The 21,441-nt window shown below is 37.8% G+C and overlaps 1 protein-coding gene across 1 annotated transcript in view; it reads left to right on the top strand.

Annotated features, from left to right (window-relative positions):
* Positions 1-21,441, top strand: part of bcr (BCR activator of RhoGEF and GTPase) — a 69,561-nt gene that overhangs the window by 17,926 nt on the left and 30,194 nt on the right. The window contains exon 2 of the mRNA XM_084137483.1: positions 21,092-21,276. Within this exon, the coding sequence (XP_083993609.1) occupies positions 21,092-21,276 (185 nt within the window). The remainder of the gene's footprint in view (positions 1-21,091; positions 21,277-21,441) is intronic.

The raw sequence follows: 21,441 nt of genomic DNA, 5'->3' as shown, positions 1-21,441 counted from the left end.
CCTTACTGTCTACTGGCTACGTTACGCAGCATACTAACTGAAATGGTGCCTGTTATAAGTTTTTTGAAATGCTTAACTTGGGCAATAACACATGTGAAACACACAATATTCCCATAGAGTTTGCTGTTAGCATGTGGCCAAACTAGCAACATGATGTTGTTTTTTTAAATAGTCTGTTTTTAATTAGATTGAATTGCTTTTATTGATGCTTTTTGGTATTGAATGAAATACATCCATCCATTGTCTTGGATTAATTGTTTGCCAGAGCATTCTGAGATTATCTTCTTTCTCTTTGGCCTTTTTTGAGCAAGTTTTTTGATTAAGGTCATGTTGAATTTTTTCACTGCCCTGACACGAGTCATTATGTCATGTTCCACTCGACCCGGATTTTTAATGGGCAAAAATGACTAAAAAACGAATTATTGTGTTTGATAAATTGCCATGCTTGGCACACTGTTGAACATTTGTAGATACTGATTTGCTGGAGTGCTAATAGTACTGTATTTGTGTGCTCCTGACTGAGGGTTTTTTTTCCTGAGAGCCAAGTTATATATTAGTCTGCGTTGCAGTTTGGTTAGGAACTAAGCCATGCACATCAGAACTCTCACACAGACATGTGTAACTTGAATAAAACGCTAGATTAAAATCACAAAGACGACACATCCTCAGTTGGGACTAGATACCTTCAGACATGCTACGCTTTCCATGAGCTCAGCAAGTTTTAAATAGCTCTTCCAGCCTTTTCAAAAGGATAATACATTTAAGATGGCTTATGAAAATAACTTGCGGAACTTTCATGGCTAATGCACTTTATTTGTACTTAGTGCTGCAGTTATATTACAAGCTCAGATGCCTAAAACCGTCATTCGTGCTTGAACATTTAACCACCATTATCATTTCAGGTATTATTTTTATTTTCAGGGTGACATTTTCAAAGTTTCTTTACAGAGTTAGTGCTAATATCGAAACACAGTCCTAGCTTTTTGTGTAGTTTATTGAATTGATATTGACATGGAGGTTTTTATATCCATAGCCAGACGCCTGAGCTGTCGATAGTCCATTATCTGAATTTTTAATGCATGCAGATTTCTGTTCTTGTCTTTAGTTGCTGTATGAGCTTCAAATGACTCAGTTTTGTACTTGAGATTACAAAAGTAAAGAGGATAATGACAAATGTGACAACTGAATAGCTATCAGTTTTTACATTTTGGTTACATTTACAATTTGTATCCATACTTGTGGCCATTTAGTGTATATGTAAACTACTGTTCAAATAATATGTTTTTTTTTTTTTTTTTTAAGAAATTAGTACTTTTAACAGAAATTATGCATTATATTGATCAAAAGTGACAGTAAATACATTTATAATACAAAATATTTCTATTTCAAATAAATGCTGTTCTTTGAGGCATTCTATTCATCAAAGAATCCTGAAAAAAAAATGTAATTCCTAAAAAAAAAAATTGTGAAAAGAATTTCCTCAAAAATATTAAGCAGCACAACTGATTTCAACACTGATAATAATAAGACATGTTTCTTATTATTAATAAGACATGTTTCTTGTTCTTATTATTAAATATTATTATTAAATCAGCATATTATAATGATTTCTGAAGGATCATGTGACTGAAGACTGGAGTAGTGGCTGCTGAAAATTCAGCTTTGCCATCACAGTAATAAATTAAAAATGTAAATTATAATAATATTTCACAATATTACGGTTTTTACTTTTTTTGATGAAAATATGCAGCCTTGGTGAGCATAAGAGACTTCTTTCAAAGACATGAAAAAATCTCACTGACCCCAAACTTTTGAACTTTTGGTAGTGTATGTGTGTGTAAGCGGCAAAAAAAAATTCTAAAATGTCATTGCTATGAGCTATAAAGAGGGAAAGACGAAGATGTAGACAAGGATGACGAGGATTGTAGACACAGACACCCGCTCTGCAGGGGTTAGACTGCTGGAGCCTTTCCTGTCTCTCTCTCTCTCTGTCTCTCTGGGGCTAAGAAAAGTAATAAGCTTCAGGAGAGGCACGGTGCCCTAAGGAATGCAAGAGCTACATACCGCCTGTCAGAACATACAGGATTTATGATGGTTATTAAAGAATTCAATTATAAACCTATTGGTGTTGTGAGTGTTTGTGATGCAACCATAGTGTAGTGTGTCTTTGTAGGTGTGCTTTATGGCACATGTAGTGTGTAGTACATGTTGAATGAGAGTTTGTGTGTTAGTGTGTTGATGCCATATGACAGCTCTCTACTCACCTTGATAAACTGTTCTATTGGAGGTGACCAATCACAGCAGTCGTACAGCTGATATTGTGTGTCACACGGTCCTCTCAGGACTCCATTCTACCCAAAATTGTCATTCTGGGTGATTTAAAGGTAAAGTGTGTCCTTTTTGTGCTACTATAGTAATGTCATCTAACGGAATTGCGACATTAGACATTAATTGTTTTCCAACAGGTTTCCTGAACATTCCCCCTATCTCACATTGGTCAGAGAGATGGATAGTCCCGTCCCAAATTGGTCAATTGACCCTTCGCGGGGAGTTTGATTGACAGGCGATCTGACCAATCATAATCCGCCATCCGCCGAATCCGCCATTTTTGTCTGACAAAGCAGTCAGGAGAGTTAGTAGATTAACATGGGAAGATTTGAACTTGAAAAAGTGTACTGATGTCTTTCCGTGGTTAAAACAATGTTCATTCATGTTTATTTGATGCTATAAATTAACTAGAAGGAAAACATGATCGGTTCACGAGAAGCTTTAACTTTCACGATCGCACCACAGCGATCTATCACTACACACAATGAGCCACAAAACTGTATTTATTGTTTCAATTTCTTTACAAAATTACCAAATTTGAAAGTTGAGAGTGAGACTTTGTTTCATATCAAAAGTAACCTGGTCTGTCCTGTCTGTCAGCACGTTGTCAGTGTCCTCTTTGCTCCGCGATGTATTTTTCCTTGCGTGAGAACATGGTGTGGCGTGAGAGCGGCATGGCTTGTCGGACATAGCAACAGTAACTAAAGGGGGCGGGTCTTTGCGAACGGTCAATTGTGTCAGGTTGGTCAAAGGTCAGTGACATATATATGTAAAGTTTTTACATAACTTATAGATATATTATAATATATATATATATATATATATATATATATATATATGCACTGATCGACCGGCCAGGGACCAGAATCGGCAGATTTTCCGCATGATTGACTCGGACCGGTGACTGGCCGGTTAGTCTGACGGCTTTCCGATTCCGAGCTGGTCTGTTTTGTTGCCAGCGGCACAGGCAATAACGTCAGCTGTGCGTTTTCGCTCTCTTCTCTCCGACGATGAATTTACGCACATCCGCCTTCTCTCACTCACTTGTCTCATTCACTCCGGTTAAATAGTGCTTGTATTGCACATACTATGGTAATTCCCACAGGTTTCGCTCTCAGTCCAAAAGCGCATGCACCACAGATAAGTGGGAGCGCACAAGCTGCCTCTCAAACAGCTTGAGAGTCGCAAGTACCAAAATGAGTGGATTTCTGCGCTTAAACGGTCAAATACACACAAAATGATGTCAATCGCATGTCTTGGCGAATATTCAGTTAAACACAGTCAGTTTTGGAACGTATATAGTTGAGAGAAAATGCATGTTGTGTAACAGTATATTGGATCAGTGCATAAACTCTAAAGTGACAGCAACCTTATAAACATGCTGATGTCAGTAATGTTAATAAAAGAACAAAATACAAAGAAAATTACTCTCTGCTCTTGACTGAATAACTTTTCTAACTAATTGTAAGCATTAAGCTGTATTTAATTGTTGTAGTGAAGACTATCCAGTGTTATTTTACATTTGATTACTTTAATTTCTGTGTAGTATTTCTTACCTGAATATACTATATATATAGATATATATAGATATTCTTGTTGTAACAGTATTTTTTCATTTCACACCTACACAATTATACATAAATATATACTGTACACTATACATAAGATCTATATAAACTGCTTAAGAAATTTCTCTTTTAATGAATTAAGGTCGTCCCCCCCTCCATATTAAAAACATGCTCATCAATATAAGAGGCGGATTCTATTCATTGTATGGATGAATTGCATTTTGATTGTATTTTGAATACTTGAATACATAGGACAAAAAAAGCGCAGCACATCATTGACCTATGTACTTTTTTGGGGGGAAATCAATCTGCTAATTTACTTGCAGTATTCTCTGCCTATTGAACTGGGTTTTTGATTTTTACAAAAAAAAATTACAGCTTAAAACGCACATACACATTTACCCTTGTCCTGTCGGCTCTAGGTCAGCTGACACACTCTCATTAGAAGGTGTTGAAACGCTGATGAGGAGACCAGGTTTAGCTGGGAACATGTTGATGGATCGTGTTGTTTCAAGAGGCGTGAAAGAGCTAGTGATTTGGGCGGAAGTGAATGGAAGAGAGAAAGAAAATAGGTCAGCAGTGAGATATTGAGGCATGAAATACGAGTTTCTGTCATTTGAATCAATAAAACAGATGGCGACTCGCTGTCCAAAACTGCTTGTTTAGATAAACTCTGTGATCCCTGACACTCAGACCACCGTCGCCTTCATGGCTAGTTAAGGGGCAGGGCAGAATAGGGTCGTGGGTTATCTTGTTTTAATGGGCAGCCATGTGTCTGGAGTCTGGACGCCCCCACAGACAACCGGAGCCCAGGGGGACAAAAATGGGAGGGCATCGCTAGGAATGTAAAGACATGGAAGACTGAACTTGTTTTGGGAGAGGACGAGAAAGGGAGTGTGAACACGTGCTGGGTTCCCACACTCTCTTCCTCCACTTTTCTAAATGCTCAGTTTTCTTGGGGTCAGCGATTAAGGATTGTGAAGTCCCCTCCACACACACACTTACAATAAATTCTGGCATGACTGGGTATCGTGTGCTTTGGAAACCCACTATGGCCACACCGCTCTGTCACATCTGATTGGTCAACCAAACAGAGCATGAGGTCACATGGACAACCTGAATCCCTCTAGAGCTTTTCTTTGAGTACATTAGAGTGTGACATCCTCAGCATTTTTTAATGAGTTCCTGCTCTGACTTTTATTTGTTTTGTCAAGTATTTGACAGCGGATATTTAGAAAAGCCTCTCTGAGAGACATTTTTAGGCTTGCATGCTCTGGTACATCCAGTGCCTTTCTTACAAGAACAAGAAAAGAAGACCACTGAAATGATTTGATGTGGCTAAATCTGACTTATTAGCTAACCAGACACAGTGGGCTCAGTTAATTTTTTGTATTTTTCTTTCCTTCAATATGTATTTTTTGTGTTTTTAGCTTTTCTGTCACATACTCACCTTCAGAGCTTCTTTCAATTCTTTAATGCTGCGAGTTGTTTTATTTCTTAGAAATGGATGTTATAGCACTGTTGGCGTTGATATGTTGGACAATGGAGCACAATACTTTTGACTATATTTTAAGCACTGTATGCTTCAATCAGATGCAGTTTGCAATAGATACTTTGTGAGAGCACTGAGCAGCACTAAAGGTGTATTGATTTGTTTTGGAATATTATGATGCTGATTGATAATGCAGTAGCATGAGCCAATGCCCTGCTGTCTCATTAGGGGCTGCTGAGCGACCCATTAGTCGTCTTTGTTGTGTCGTAGATGGATGCATACGGTATGGCTTTAGGCTCATGTATCAGGGTGGGTTTTTGGTGTCTGATGTAGAGGCTGTTCATTAATCATTGATGGGTGTAGGTTAGGGTTGTCTGTCCATCTTACACACAGACACACACACACTGAGCTCACAAGTTGTACATAAGCAAATGGCCACTGCTCAAGGGCCTCCTTATTCAGACATACTCAGAAACTCATAAAAAAGTAATGCGGCAGCTGAAATTCCCAAACCGAAAAGCATTATCGATAATTTGCAAATTACAGTAAAGCCCTAGTGTATTAGCTTTTCAGATGGCAATTTATTTATTTTCTTAGCGCCATGTACACTGGTGTCAGTATGACTGTCTGTTTTGTAAAACACAAAGAAAAAATTTGAAGAATATCCTTTTTACACTATTCGATGTAATGAAGGGAATGATGATAGAGTATGTCAAGATTTAGGGGGAAAAAAGTGGTATGTACAATGTACAACATTATGTTCATATGCACAAGTCATATGATAGCTTTGTGTAAAATGAAGTTGTCATTCACTGAAAAATATTGACAACTGCCCTTTTTTGGGGGTCATTTAGACTACTTTGGGAATAATTTAACACTCATTTAAAGTTTATCTTTAACATTAGTAATTAAATGAAATTTATTTAATGCATTTAATAAATTTTAAATAAATGAGCATTTATTCACTTTATTTAATGCATTTTTTTGTACATTATAATGTGATTTCTAAATTCACTTGTAACATTTAAATAACCATTTGTTGTTTCAAAATATTATAGATGTTATTCAGAATTTTAAATATATGTTATTTTAATAGTTATTGACCATAATATGGAAAAAATGCATATTATATATTTGATATAATTTTAATTAAATATCATCTTATTTTAGACCAGAGTTTTAATATCATACATAAATAAAAATAGCTTTTATTGAACTTTTAAAGCTTAAACAGTCCAAATTTATTGTAATTGCATACATTATTCAGTATTTATCCTTTTGTGATCAACGTAAAGAAAGTCATACAGGAACGACATGAGGGTGAGTAAATGACATAATTAAAATTTTTGGGTGATCTAATGTTTAACCCTCTCCTGCTGTGCACCATTTACTTCTTAACACACAGATATCACTCTTTGATTTTTTTAACAAAAAAAAAGTAATTAGAGATACTGTTGTATTTTGCATGGACAGATTAGAGGAAATGATGTGCACATACAGTGCATTGGGATGGCTCTCATTGAGTAAATGGGCTGTACAGATCACTTCAGTCCCACACAACCCGCTTGAAAAACATCTTCACATTACATCACCACCCACTTGATATGTGACAGTTTGCCGCCTCAGCCCTGAGGTTGTTCTGGGAGCCCTTGGCGATATCACATATTCTTTTTATTTTCAGTAACACACATCTTCTCTACACATTCTCCTCCACAAAGTGGCCAATTACCCCCACAAAAGCCTCCCCACTGAAAGATTACTAGAACAAACATGGTTGTCGATGGAATGTTTCTGGTCATAGCCTACTTTAGCTAAATGTTGATCTACATTTCATATGGAGTTTGTCAAAATAAGATCTTAGAAGATTGCAGGTAGATGCCTGGTGGAGGTGGAGGTGAATCCATTCACTTCATGGAAGGAGCCAACATTGTGTTGCCATGACACCACACAGACCTTGTCATCTGATTGGTTGGTTAAGCACCTGGATGCTCCCATTCTAGTCCTGTTTATCGTGCATTGTTGCAATGTTGTAATGATCAGCATCCAGGACAAGCTTTTTACAATACAGTTTCACCAATAACAATCTTCTTTTAAAAATGGTCTTCTTTTAAAATGCACCTGTGCTGGTTGGTCTTTTGACATTGATTGAGAGGCCATTCAACCTACACCATTAGAACATTTGCTCTCTCGCCAGCACACATGACAAGATAAACTCTCCAGATTCTAGATAAACACTCCTCTTAAATGTTGGTAATTTTTGCCTGTTATCACTGGATCTCACTTGATTATGTAGTATGAGAACAGGATGACTTGAGTGAATTCTCTTTGGCGTCTCCTTGTATTATATCCTTTTGTGTTGAATTAGAACTCTGGCTGTTTCCCTGTCTAGATGACAGCTCCTGTTGAGAGGTTTGCTGCGTGGGCGGCTGACCTGTGGTACTTCTTCTTGGCCAGTTAGTACTGGTCGCAGTGGGGTTGACGTTCCATCATGTTCTCTCTGTGTGGATACAAGGATGAATTTACATTCAGATTTTAGACTCCATTCATTGTTAAGTCCACAAGTTAATTGAAATAAATCTAAAATAAAATAAAACAAGTATTATATGAAGAACCTTATTTAAAAAAAAAAAAAAATAAATGACAAAAGCACATAACAAAATCACAAAAATTTAAAACAAATTGAATGAAAACTGAAAATATACAAATAATAGCTAATTCAAAAATATTAATAAATACAATAGATAAATAAATTATGTAATAAATTATAATATAAATCATGTTAAAATAACACAGGGAAAATCTGCTTAAATAATTCTAAAATAACACCGGGAAAATCTGCAGAATGAATTTTAATATGAAGCATAACCAAAAAATAATGAATGACGGGCAATCAAATTGCGGGGCAAAATGACGGGCATGCATCGAATGCTCTTGACAGTCTAGTCTGTGTTCTTACTGTGTTCAGAGGAACAGACAGATAAGAGAAAGGGAAGTCAGTGCATCAATCCACCCTTAAGTTGTCTTATTATGGACCTTTTATGTGTAATCCTTTTATCAGTCAGGGAAAGAAAACTGTACGTCATCCTGAAATGATATTGGTTGTGTGAAGTATTGACAGCATGATGGCTGTTCTAGTGACACATCCATCCTCAGCGTCTACACTATATGTGCCTAAAAACCATCTGTCTGTGATAACATCATGAATCAGTGGTTTGTAGTGGTTTTAGATGCATTTGTGTATTAGCTTTTCCACCCCCCTTTTTGGGCCATTTTGCTCTCTCTACTAGGACCATTTTTGAAGGGTGAACAATGCTTTTGGGGATAATTAGAATAATTTTGTTTTACTATTTTCTAGTGTATATGGGGTACATTATATTTTACATTATATATGTTCTGTGTTAATGTTTGTGTGTGTTGATCTGTGGAAAAGCAGATCGTGGCCTGAGGGTTGTTTTTGAAGTCTCAGGGGAATCGGCCACATTCAATTTGTGCTATTGAATGGCAGTTTCTGTGAATCCACCCCAAATGTATTGATTTTTCTCAGTGTCTCATGTCACAATGATGACCGAATGCAGCGTTCTTTTGTTCTTTTAGGTTGACACATGCTGAATTTTGCCCCTCCTGCTTGATATCACTCTCTCTCTCTCTCTCTCTCTCTCTCTCTCTCTCTCTCTCTCTCTCTCTCTCTCTCTCTCTCTCTCTCTCTCTCTCTCTCTCTCTCTCCATTTCTCTCTGTCTTTCTTCAGCACATTTGGTCTGTATTTTGGATTTAAGTACTGGGTTGTTTTCCCCGGTCCGGCAGGATCATGTCCACCTCACTGCCATCATTAGCCATGTGTGTTTGTACATTTGCGAAAACCTTATATCCATCACTTTGACCTTGATGCATGTTATTAATGATTATGTTTGTGTGTACTCACTCCCAGTACCCTTGATGTGCTGTATTGTGTGTGGCAGCCATGTGCACATCTGGTCGGTGTAGTAGATGGTGGTGCAGCACTGCAGAGGTTTTGTAGTACCACCTCCCCATTATCCCTTTCTTATTTTTGCCCCTCCCCCAACCCGCCTTCAACTCCATCTCAGTCCTAGACCCCCTAGCATGCACACGGAGGTCTTTTCCACATTGTTTAGGACACGTGCTCCACAGGGAAATCTTCTTTGTTTGACAGAGGGCTGCCTCTGCTGACGGAGGCATTCTCCTCGTTTTGATGGAAAGACATTTCATTTTAAAGAAAGCTTTCTTTTGCAAGTGGATGGGGGGGAACATGTGGCATGGAAGAGTTGGCAGAATAGATTTTTTTGTAATTACAATTAGTAGTTTGATTAGGCTAACTAAATCTGGATTAGAAGAATAGAATTTTCTATATTGTAAGAAAGTAAGATTTAAGTAAGAAAATAAGCTTCTTATGCTCAAGGCTACATTTACTTGATGAAAAATACAGTAAAAACCGTAATATTTTTATGTATTACAATTAAATAAAATAAAACTATTGTAATATATTTTAAAAATGTAATTTATTCCTGTGATGGCAAAGCCGAATGCTGATCTAATATGCTGATTTGGTCCTCAAGAAACTTATTATTATGAATGTTGAAAACAGTTGTGCTGATTAATATTTTTGTGGAAACCATGACACAGTTTTTTCAGGATTCTTTGATTAATAGAAAGTTTAAAAGAACAGCATTTTGAACTAGAAATCTTTTGTAACATTAAATGTCTTTACTGTAACTTTTGATCAATCTAATGCAAAATCGTTAAATAAAAGTATTCGTTTCTTTAAAAAAAATCTTTTGAAAGGTAGTTTATGTAAATTAACTACATGAATACAAAGTTAATTCATTGTCATAACAGAATTTGTAATGTTGAAGAATATTCATTGGAATGAGAGGTTTCTAGAAATTCTAGTAACTTGGTGTTGTCCTTAAATTCTCTAGATATGTGTGCACTGAGTCGGCCTGATGTTTCAGAGTCTGGGTCAGATCTGCTGACTCCACTGGTTGAGTCTCACGGTGGAGGCCATCTCTGAAGTGTGGTCAAGGCATCTGTTTCAAGGATTTTTCCTCTTCTCTGTTTTTATTGTGGAAAGGGATGTTCATTTGTACACATTCATACACACAAACATGCACAGATACAACCACTTAACATAACAGTTTTGTGCAGCATGGAGAAAGTGACAATTCACTGAAGAATTTATATAAAACATTAGTAAGATGTTTAAGAAAGAGAAAAAATAAAATCATTAAAAAACACCATTTTACTCACCCTCATGTTGTTCAATATAATTTTCTTCTTTTTTCTCTCTCCATGAAACACAAAAGATGTTTCCTCACACAAACTTATTTTATGGCTTCAGAATGCTTTTTGTAATTTTTGAAGTTTGACAACCGCATTCACTTTCGTTGTATAAAAAAAGAGTAAGAGCAAGAGTTAGATATTTGTTTTATTGCTAGGTTTATATGAAATATGCCATTTTAAGGTGGCAGTTTTTAGCCTAGGAGTCTGAAACTCTCAATCATAAATTAGAGTGAAACCGAGAGCGCTGCATTAATCCTACGATCCCCATGCTTTACTCGCAGGCCAGCCAAGAGTTTTTGTTTTAAACATACTCTTTTAACCCAAACTAAATATATTAACTCCTTCCAAAGGAGCAGAGGAAGGATAGATCTGGTCTCTACGGCAGCTGGAGGATGTAATGATGTGTGTTACAGTGGGACGTATCTTCAGATCTCCCTGCGCTCTGTTGTTTTGACAAAGTGAAAAACCATATTGATGTGACATGAGTGATGGAAGATGAATGAACCAGGTGTTGCTCAAAAAATTCAGCAAAAGAGAACAACTCTATTATGTACATGGTTCGTAGGTAAATGTGTAGGCCTGTGCTGTCACCTACTGTAAAAGTGTTATCCTCATCAATTAAAAGAAAACCAAGAACCCATAATTACACCACCAGCAGTAACATGTTTTTAAATGTGTTTGAAAGAAGTCTCTAATGCTCACTAAGCAGGCATTTATTTGATAAAAATACAGTGAAAACAGTAATATTGTGAAATATTATTAAAATTTTAAATTTCTATTTTCATATACTTTAAAATGTAAAATCTGTTCAAAAGAACAGCATTTATTTGACACAAAAAAATATTTTGTGAAATTATAAATGTCTTCACTTTTGATCAATTTAATGCATCTTTGCTGAATAAAAGTATTCATTTCTTTCAAGAAAAAAATTCTCACTGACCCCAAACTTTTGAACGGTAGTAGTGTAGGTGATTTCTAATGAGTTTTCAGTCTGAAGTGCTGGTCATAAGACTGGATGGGGAAAAAAAGGAATGGTGTTATTTGCAATTTAGAGCAAGTAAATTTACCAAACTCACAAATCCGACCTCCTTTGTCATTTGCCAACCAATCAAAACAAAATGAATCAACCTTTCAGTTTGCTTTGCCATTACCTGGGCTACATTTCCACGTTAGCTCACAAATCTTTCAGCTTGAATTCTGAAAAGAGCTAATGCCACAATGCCAGGGGTGTGATATTGGGCATCTGTTTAACAGCAGATTAAGCAAGATTTGCTCCTTTGTCAGAGGCTTCTGTTTGCTAATGATAAGAGCAAACTCTGCGGCTGCTGTTCTGTATGCCACTGCCAATTTTGGTCCTGCTGTGCTCAGTACTAATGTGCATGTGGATTTTTTTTAAGCTAGTGAAAAAAAAGTGTAAAGGGCCAGTATTAAGATGGGTCTCTTTTCATTTCAAACTTCCTGTTTGCTCAGAGAGGTTGTGTCAGTGATAACAGCTTGTTTCGGATGTCATGGATACGTTATCGAAAATCTGTTATGGGTGGCGTGTTCTGCTTCAGTCTGAGCTTGGGCCTGTTGTTTTTCCTAACAAGGTGATGGTTGGTTTTTAGCTAGACACACCACTCACAGGGCTTCCAACTCTCACGCATTGAGCGTGAGACTCACGCAATTGACACTTTTCACACGCTCTCACGCCACACATCCATTTTCTCACGCGCAGAAAAATTGCGGAGCAAAGAGGTATACTTTTAATATTAAACTAATTCTCAGCTCTTAGATTCCGTCAATGTTATTACGAAATTCAGACAAAAATATGTTTGGCTCTTGTAAATGTGACGTGACCGATCATCTTTTTTATTTTTTACTTTTTATTTTTGTTACTTTTTTATTTAAAGTCGGCATGAAACGGAAGTTGAGTGTCATTTTTTCCTTGTCGTGACGTATATCCGAGTGAAACGACTTCTGAAATTAGAAAAAAATGTAGGGCGGCGCTTGATTTCGTTCTTCGGGAATTGATTGGATCGTTGGAGGTTGGGCGTTGCAAACAAAATGGAGGCAGATTTGAATGCCAGTTTACATTCAGTTGTGGAGGATTTCTCTCCACCGGACTCCCCACCGTTACCCTCCCATGAAGGATTTTTTATTGAGGAGCCCGGCGACGAGGACGAGCAGCTAAATTTTCAGGCAGGAATCAGCTCATATTTACAGTGAGGAAAATAAGTATTTGAACACCCTGCTATTTTGCAAGTTCTCCCACTTGGAAATCATGGAGGGGTCTGAAATTGTCATCGTAGGTGCATGTCCACTGTGAGAGACATAATCTAAAAAAAAAAATCCAGAAATCACAATATATGATTTTTTAACTATTTATTTGTATGATACAGCTGCAAATAAGTATTTGAACACCTGTCTATCAGCTAGAATTCTGACCCTCAAAGACCTGTTAGTCTGCCTTTAAAATGTCCACCTCCACTCCATTTATTATCCTAAATTAGATGCACCTGTTTGAGGTCGTTAGCTGCATAAAGACACCTGTCCACCCCATACAATCAGTAAGAATCCAACTACTAACATGGCCAAGACCAAAGAGCTGTCCAAAGACACTAGAGACAAAATTGTACACCTCCACAAGGCTGGAAAGGGCTACGGGGAAATTGCCAAGCAGCTTGGTGAAAAAAGGTCCACTGTTGGAGCAATCATTAGAAAATGGAAGAAGCTAAACATGACTGTCAATCTCCCTCGGACTGGGGCTCCATGCAAGATCTCACCTCGTGGGGTCTCAATGATCCTAAGAAAGGTGAGAAATCAGCCCAGAACTACACGGGAGGAGCTGGTCAATGACCTGAAAAGAGCTGGGACCACCGTTTCCAAGGTTACTGTTGGTAATACACTAAGACGTCATGGTTTGAAATCATGCATCGCACGGAAGGTTCCCCTGCTTAAACCAGCACATGTCAAGGCCCGTCTGAAGTTTGCCAATGACCATTTGGATGATCCGGAGGAGTCATGGGAGAAAGTCATGTGGTCAGATGAGACCAAAATAGAACTTTTTGGTCATAATTCCACTAAACGTGTTTGGAGGAAGAAGAATGATGAGTACCATCCCAAGAACACCATCCCTACTGTGAAGCATGGGGGTGGTAGCATCATGCTTTGGGGGTGTTTTTCTGCACATGGGACAGGGCGACTGCACTGTATTAAGGAGAGGATGACCGGGGCCATGTATTGCGAGATTTTGGGGAACAACCTCCTTCCCTCAGTTAGAGCATTGAAGATGGGTCGAGGCTAGGTCTTCCAACATGACAATGACCCGAAGCACACAGCCAGGATAACCAAGGAGTGGCTCTGTAAGAAGCATATCAAGGTTCTGGCATGGCCTAGCCAGTCTCCAGACCTAAACCCAATAGAGAATCTTTGGAGGGAGCTCAAACTCTGTGTTTCTCAGCGACAGCCCAGAAACCTGACTGATCTAGAGTAGATCTGTGTGGAGGAGTGGGCCAAAATCCCTCCTGCAGTGTGTGCAAACCTGGTGAAAAACTACAGGAAACGTTTGACCTCTGTAATTGCAAACAAAGGCTACTGTACCAAATATTAACATTGATTTTCTCAGGTGTTCAAATACTTATTTGCAGCTGTATCATACAAATAAATAGTTAAAAAATCATACATTGTGATTTCTGGATATTTTTTTTTTTAGATTATGTCTCTCACAGTGGACATGCACCTACGATGACAATTTCAGACCCCTCCATGATTTCTAAGTGTGAGAACTTGCAAAATAGCAGGGTGTTCAAATACTTATTTTCCTCACTGTATATGAGCCTCCCGCGAACCAAGATGAGTCAAGTTCACCCTCGAGAGCAGAAACGAGACAGACACCAATAGCCGCACCCTCATCGGCTCTGGCCGCACCCTTTCGCCATGGCACGTGACCAAAAGAGAAGAGAGGTCGTTTCGAGGGGGGAGGGAAGGGTAATGTTTTTGATTAAAGATTATAAGGGTACATGAATTTAAAAAAAATAATGAAGTGCACAGATAAATCATTTATAATAAACACTACAATATTACATATAAAAAAGATTAGTCAAATTTGATTTCATGCCGACTTTAAAGATGCAGTACAACTTACCGAAAGTATACATAATATCGACCAATTAGTGCTTTTCAACCACGGAAAAAGGTCAATATAACAGCAGGAGAACAATTATGTCACATAACGTTACATTTACCTCAGGAAAGCCATTTAATGACCATAGCATGTTAATTGAATAGAAAAAATAGCTAGAGAGGAGATTTTGCTGAGCACTATATTACATATTTATTATATTTTTACTTATGTCATTAAATAATTGTTATTATAACAAAAACTGCATTATATTTAATTTAATTAGTTATTTTTAACCTTTAATAATACCAGCAGATTGGGCCCTCTATGTTTACAGCATTAGGTGAGATTATTTTTTTAAATAAAATTTTAAATAAACATGTATCCAAATTAGTCAATATTGAATCAAAATCGGAATCAAATCACAAGAATGGAATTGAAATCTTGAAATTTTTGTCAAGCAATAATAAAAACTGTATCCTACCAGTCATTGTACAATGTAAACATTGTAACATGTCACTAAACTTCATAAAATTCTATTTAGTTACCAAATGTTTTGACAATCACAATTAAACTTATTGTGATGCAATATTTGTTTTTACACCCAAGCTAAACTCCAAAGTTGGCAGCCCTGCACTCATGATCGATAGGACAGATTCTTGACCCTGCTACTCATCTACTACAGAAAGAGTACAGAGATAAGACATCGAAAGAGACGCACAGAAAGCACCGAGGTGGAAAGGGGAGTGTGTTTTTCCAGCATTAATGTTCAGGGCTGACTCAGCTTTTTCTGGCATCTCCTTGGTGACCAGCACTGAGAGCCATATGCCATTTGAAACCTGAGATACATGAGCACGCAACAGGCCACCTTTAACCTTTCTCCTTACCGGTGACCCCACACACACCATGTACAATCTTTTTAGGAACTATTTTTGACTGAGACACACTTGTTTTGTGAGACAAGTGGTGGATGAAAGAACCTGTGAAAGCTTAGAATAGATTTAACACCATGAACGGACGCTGATCTCAGATTTATTATTTTTTAATCAGCCTGTTTAATGCATCTATAACATGCTCTTCTGTTTTTTAAATCTGCATTTTATGAGGAAGGGATATCTCTTGAAAGCTGGAGGATGACTGTAAAACACCAGGTAATGCATAGATAAATTAATGACCTCCCGCTTCAGATCCAGGATATCACATACTGATGGTGCATTAGGGGGAAGCAGTCATGTGTTTAAGACCATCCTAAAGATTTAGAGCTCCAGTGCATTCTCAGCCTTTCTCTATAACCTGGATTGCAAAGCCTCCTGGGAAATTGATGGTCCTGCTTGGCACATTGTGTTTTTAAATGCACAATTTCTTTTGGTTGAGCAAACAGGACAACTGAAGATAAAGAATACTGTTACCTAATAAGTAGTGTTTGTTAAGACAGGCATCACTATTACAGTGTAGTCCGATTGAAAAGAAACAAATGACTCTCATGATTAAAAAACATACAGCCGAACAAGTGCAGTCAGATTCATGAACAAATGACTGTTTTGAAGTGGTTCCTTTTAATGATTCAAAAACATACAGCACAACCAGTGTAACCCAAGTCACGAACAATGACTATGAATAAGTTATTTTTAGTGAATCAGTAACACGTAATCAGTGATAATCAATAGTAAAACGTAATCGGTGTCAACTGATTAACAGACAAATGTCTCTTAACCTGTTCTCTTTGACTCAAAAACATACAGCACAACCACTGTAATCCAAATCATGAACTAATGACTCTTCTGAACCAGTTCTGTTTAGTAAATCAGAAACATACAGTGCAACCGGTGAAGCCTTTTTCGAAGACAAATGACTCTTGTGAACCTGCACTTTTTAGTCTTTCAGTAACATACAGGTAATCAGATTCACAAACAGGTAACTCTAATGAACTGTTTCTGTTGTGAATCAATGACATACAGTGTGACTAGTCTCTTTTAAACTGGTTCTTTTAACTGTATCAATCAGAAAATGTACAAATCTAGTATGTTATGTCTGATTTGGTAACATTCTGAACAAATATTGTCATTAGATCATTTATGTAATATATACCAGCCTTTTTTGGTCACACTCTTCAATTAGGCCTGACTGCATAATTGTCCTCTTGACTCGAAGATTTTAATGGTTGTCGAATTCGTAACAAATTGCAGAATATCAGTCATGCAGATGACATGACTTGATAATTAATGGTGTCATTAGAAGAGTGCTGAGACAAGTATGCTCCGGCGTCTACAGTGATCAAACAGTTGGCAGGAAGTCATCTCGCTGGGCCACCCTCTTTCTGCCATGCGGTTCTGGGGGGACATAAACCATGTGGAGTTGGTGAGTCTGACATCAGTGCAAATTGTGTAAAGCTGAAATCAGTTGTGACATAATCACAGTTGTTATCGTCCAGGTTCCCTGCTGAGCCATCTCCTTGAAACGGATGCTAGTTTTTCATGTTTAGCACTTTCCTTGTCTCTTCAACTGGCATGAAATGTTGTCATGAAAGCAGATTGGTAAACAGAGTTACCATTGGGAAGGGTGCTAGATAAGACGGTGCTTGTTTTTCTTGCTTTTTAGACACTTCTGGGAATTTCCTCTGACTTAACTGAATTAGTCATGATTTAATCACAGGGAACTATTTATGAAGATTTCAGTCTTTCTCAGTCTGTTCTGCAACAGCACCTCTCTTCTCCAGAAAACATAGTACACATTTTTTTTAGTTTACATGACAGGACTGACATTTTACTAGAATTTAGCAATAATATAGACATCAATTCAGTCAGACAGGACTACTTTTTTTTGTCATTTAATATTAAATTTTCAAAATCACTTTTAAAGACTTGAATGTTTGGAAATGGAAGTTTAGTGGATCTCAGCTTGTCAGAAAAATGGACAAAAGTGCATACTAACATACACATAAACATGCATTAAGACATTTGATTTGAGTGTGACAAATCCGTGTTTAAATCATTCATTCACATAAACCTGTGGCAGAGGAAGGACTCAGGGGGGAATTTGTGGCAGCATCATGGACACATTTGAATCCGATTCTGCAGTCATGCTTTTAAACATGGTCAGGGCAAACAGAAAGATAGGGTTTGGTAGTAGATGGCGGCTTGTTGTTGATTGCAGGGTGCCTCTGTGTGTTGGTGTGTTGTGATTCACTCTTCCTCTTGCTGGGACAAAGGCTAATTTACTCACACTAGGACGCTTCCCTGTGCGATCGCAACACGCCAGACTTGGCTGCTTTCCTGGATTCAACCCAATCACTTCTTGTGTTTATTTCTTTGGAGATAAACATGCCACTTAGATTAGAGATAACCACACAAATAATCTAATTGCCTTATTTTACTCAAGGCACATATTTGGAATAATCTGTAATGGGCTTCAGTGGACACGTAGACCCTCAAATTCAAGGGTTAGGTTTAGTCTGACAGTAATTTTCTTAACATTTATTTTTCAAGGTGGTGATTTGTTTTTTTTAACAAAGCGGTGCTTAGATGGTTGTGGCAGTGGTGCTTTAGGGACAAATTTAGAAACTTCTAGGAGAGGGCTGACTGTGTAGACTGTCAGCATGCTAAAACCCTTTCTGTTAAGTCACGTCTCTAAATTCATACTCGGATTTTAATCATTACTTAAAAAACAGTAATGAACTTGTTGACCTCAAATAATCATTGAAACACCAAACACTTCACAAATGCACGTCATTTTATTGTTTTCTACATTTTCTTTTTGGTTATATATTTTTAAATTGATTTTTTTTCTCTCTGTGGACAAGATTGCAAAAGCAATATCAGCCAACACAGACTGTATTATTTTATTTTTATGCCCTTAAAATGACACCTCTCATCAAATTAGCTTCTTTGTGCAATCCCATTTTGATTCAGTCGTGGCCCGAGGTGGTGCTTTACTCATTTCTGTTTAATTTTCACCTCCCCTTTTCCATTCTTCATATTCATTTATTTTCTGTGTATAGGATGGTTAGGGGTGGGGGGTATTAAATTGCCAGAAAATTGGATATTTAGGAAAACCGACTGTGTGGAAGAAAATGGACTGACTTCTTTATCCCTGATGTGTCATTTTCCATCTCTTTTCCCAGTTTTTGTCCCTCCCTAGAGGCTGGGCACTCATATGTAGCACACATACACGTTCTTCTGCACTCTTATTTCCAGACTTTAATGGAACATGTGACACATGGGAGGAGGAAGGCGTGTCTTTAATTTATCTGGCAGATGCAGCCCCCGTCACTACCCTCACCTCTCCATCCAAAGACCCTGAAGGACATGTCGGCACTCACAGAAACATTAGTACCCCAATTCCTTCCACAAATTCGTTATTTTTTTCTGAGCCCAAATGATAGGATTATCTTGTGCTCTTTGGCACACATGATGATGAGATTTTGGCAGGTTTGCAGCAGTTCATCTCCCAGGCTTCCCCACTTCCCATAATCCCGTTGGCCGCTAAGGGACATCATGCTGTAGGTTTCAATCTACTCTTCATTCCTGCAGGGAATAACCCTGAGTTAACACACCGTAGAAGGTCAAGCACTGAGAGATCCTGGGATTAATTCCCCATGAGCAGGCCCACAGTTATTTTTTGGTTAATTTTATTATGCTTTCAGCTAGCAATATTATTGCAGTAGTATTATACAGTTCTTAACACATTTTACCATGTTTAAATCTAGCAGATTTTTCCTCAAGCCAATGCAAAAAAAAATGCATCTGCAGGTTACATCTGGGACTGTCCAGAATTTATATGGAATTTGTGTTTGTTGTTACTGTACAAGCGTGTGTCTAGACTTCACAGAGAGTTGGAAGTGCCGTCTGATTTTAAGAATTGTTTATAATGTTGATGATGTTTCCAGATGTGCATGGCATGCTGCTCCTTCGGCTAAAGAGCAGCAGACATCTGTGGGAAGCTATAGGAAAGGATGAGAGAAAGAGTGAAGGAAAGAGAGAGAGAGATGACAGAGGCAAGAGTGCGAGAATGAATGCTAAGGCAATGACAAAGCTGCGTGACTCAGTCAGCTAAAGCTGTTTTATACTCATCTGGCTTTATGCAATGGGTCTCATACTGCCATATTTATCCTGTAAACCTGTGTCTGAACATTTTCACGCACATTATGATTCATCGATATATAATTTGATATTTAATCATATTCTAACTAAATGCTATTCTTTTGAAGCACTTATCTATTCATTATAGAATCCTGAGAAAAAAAGTAGCTTTCCACAAAAATGTTAACCAGCACAATTGGTTTCAACATTGATAATAAGAATTTTTTTAATAACTAAGTAACTCTACTGTAAGTTTTATTTCAGAGTAATCAAAATGATCCATTAATTTTTCACGCTAGTCATACATACTAAATGTTAAAGTCAACATCTCTGTTGGCTGTGCAATTAGTAAACCTCACGAAACACTATGAAAACCTGTTTTCCACATCAAGTAAAAACATTGCCCATCCTCTCTCCGTGTGGTGGAAAAATCACTATGTTGCCATGGCCTTTTCTTTGGTTTGAGAATTGCAGGAGTTTTCCCCCCTGCCTACAGAAAACTCCCCCCAAAAAGGGAGTTTCATCAGCAATGACTTTAAATTGATAGTTCACTGTGTCTGTCAGTCCTTTAAAGCTGGCAGTGAGTCAAGCGTTTTTGGTGTCACCTTTTGAAGGACTTAATGTCCTGCATATTTCTCTCAGGGGGTAGCAGATGTACTTGTCTTATACGAGGGCAAAACAGTTAGTTTTAACTGAGAGCTTTTTGTTGAATAAATATGAGATCCTCCAGTGTTGCTGCCAGCAGCTTAATGGCCAAACCAGTCCAGGAAGAGAGAACTTGGGCTGTTATTCTACAAATGTGTTTGTCTTCCTTTATGTCTCGTCCTCTGATGGGGAAAAACTCTTTAAGCCAAAAAGTTATGTGTGATCTTAAAGTATATAGAAAGTTCTGGCCTGTCTGCATTAATTCAAAAATTCAAAACCCACTCCAGACATAATCTCATTGCTCTTTAAGAGCTCTAGGCTAATGTTAGACTACCACTGAAACGGAATCAATTGAACACTGAGAATATGAAACTGACTCTCTTAGCTGATGACATTAAGAGATGGGGCATAAACTTTAATATTAGTTACTGTTCTTTACAAATCAGTTGCTTTATTTCTGTGCAGTACATGCTAGTAAGAAGTGTTCAAAAGATATTTTACTTACCATAAATAATAGGATGCTGCTCTTGTACATGGTTTTGTGAACTATATCCCTCTTATTTTCCTTCTGTTTTTTCACAGATGTTCCATTTACAGGCACTCCGCCCACCTACGGTTACGACGCAGACCGAGCGGAGGAGCAGCGCCGACACCATGACATCCTGCCCTACATCGACGACTCCCCCTCCTCCTCCCCTCACCTCAGCTCCAAGAGCCGCAGCAGTCGAGACACCCTCTCCTCCGGCTCGATCGAGTCCTCAAAGTCTGTAAGTCACTTCCCGTAAACCCCTTGCCAGACAGAGAGAAATCTGACATTTAGATTTTTTTGACATTTTGACATTTGAATAACTACATTATTTACTTATTTATTATTACAGACTGCTATGAGAGCAATAAAGCTAGCACAGCTATGTATGAAATTGCTTGCCATG

Source organism: Abramis brama (genome assembly GCF_963993115.1).
Source record: "Abramis brama genome assembly, chromosome: 15".
Classification (NCBI taxonomy): domain Eukaryota; kingdom Metazoa; phylum Chordata; class Actinopteri; order Cypriniformes; family Leuciscidae; genus Abramis; species Abramis brama.
This window is presented reverse-complemented; position numbering and strand designations above follow the sequence as displayed.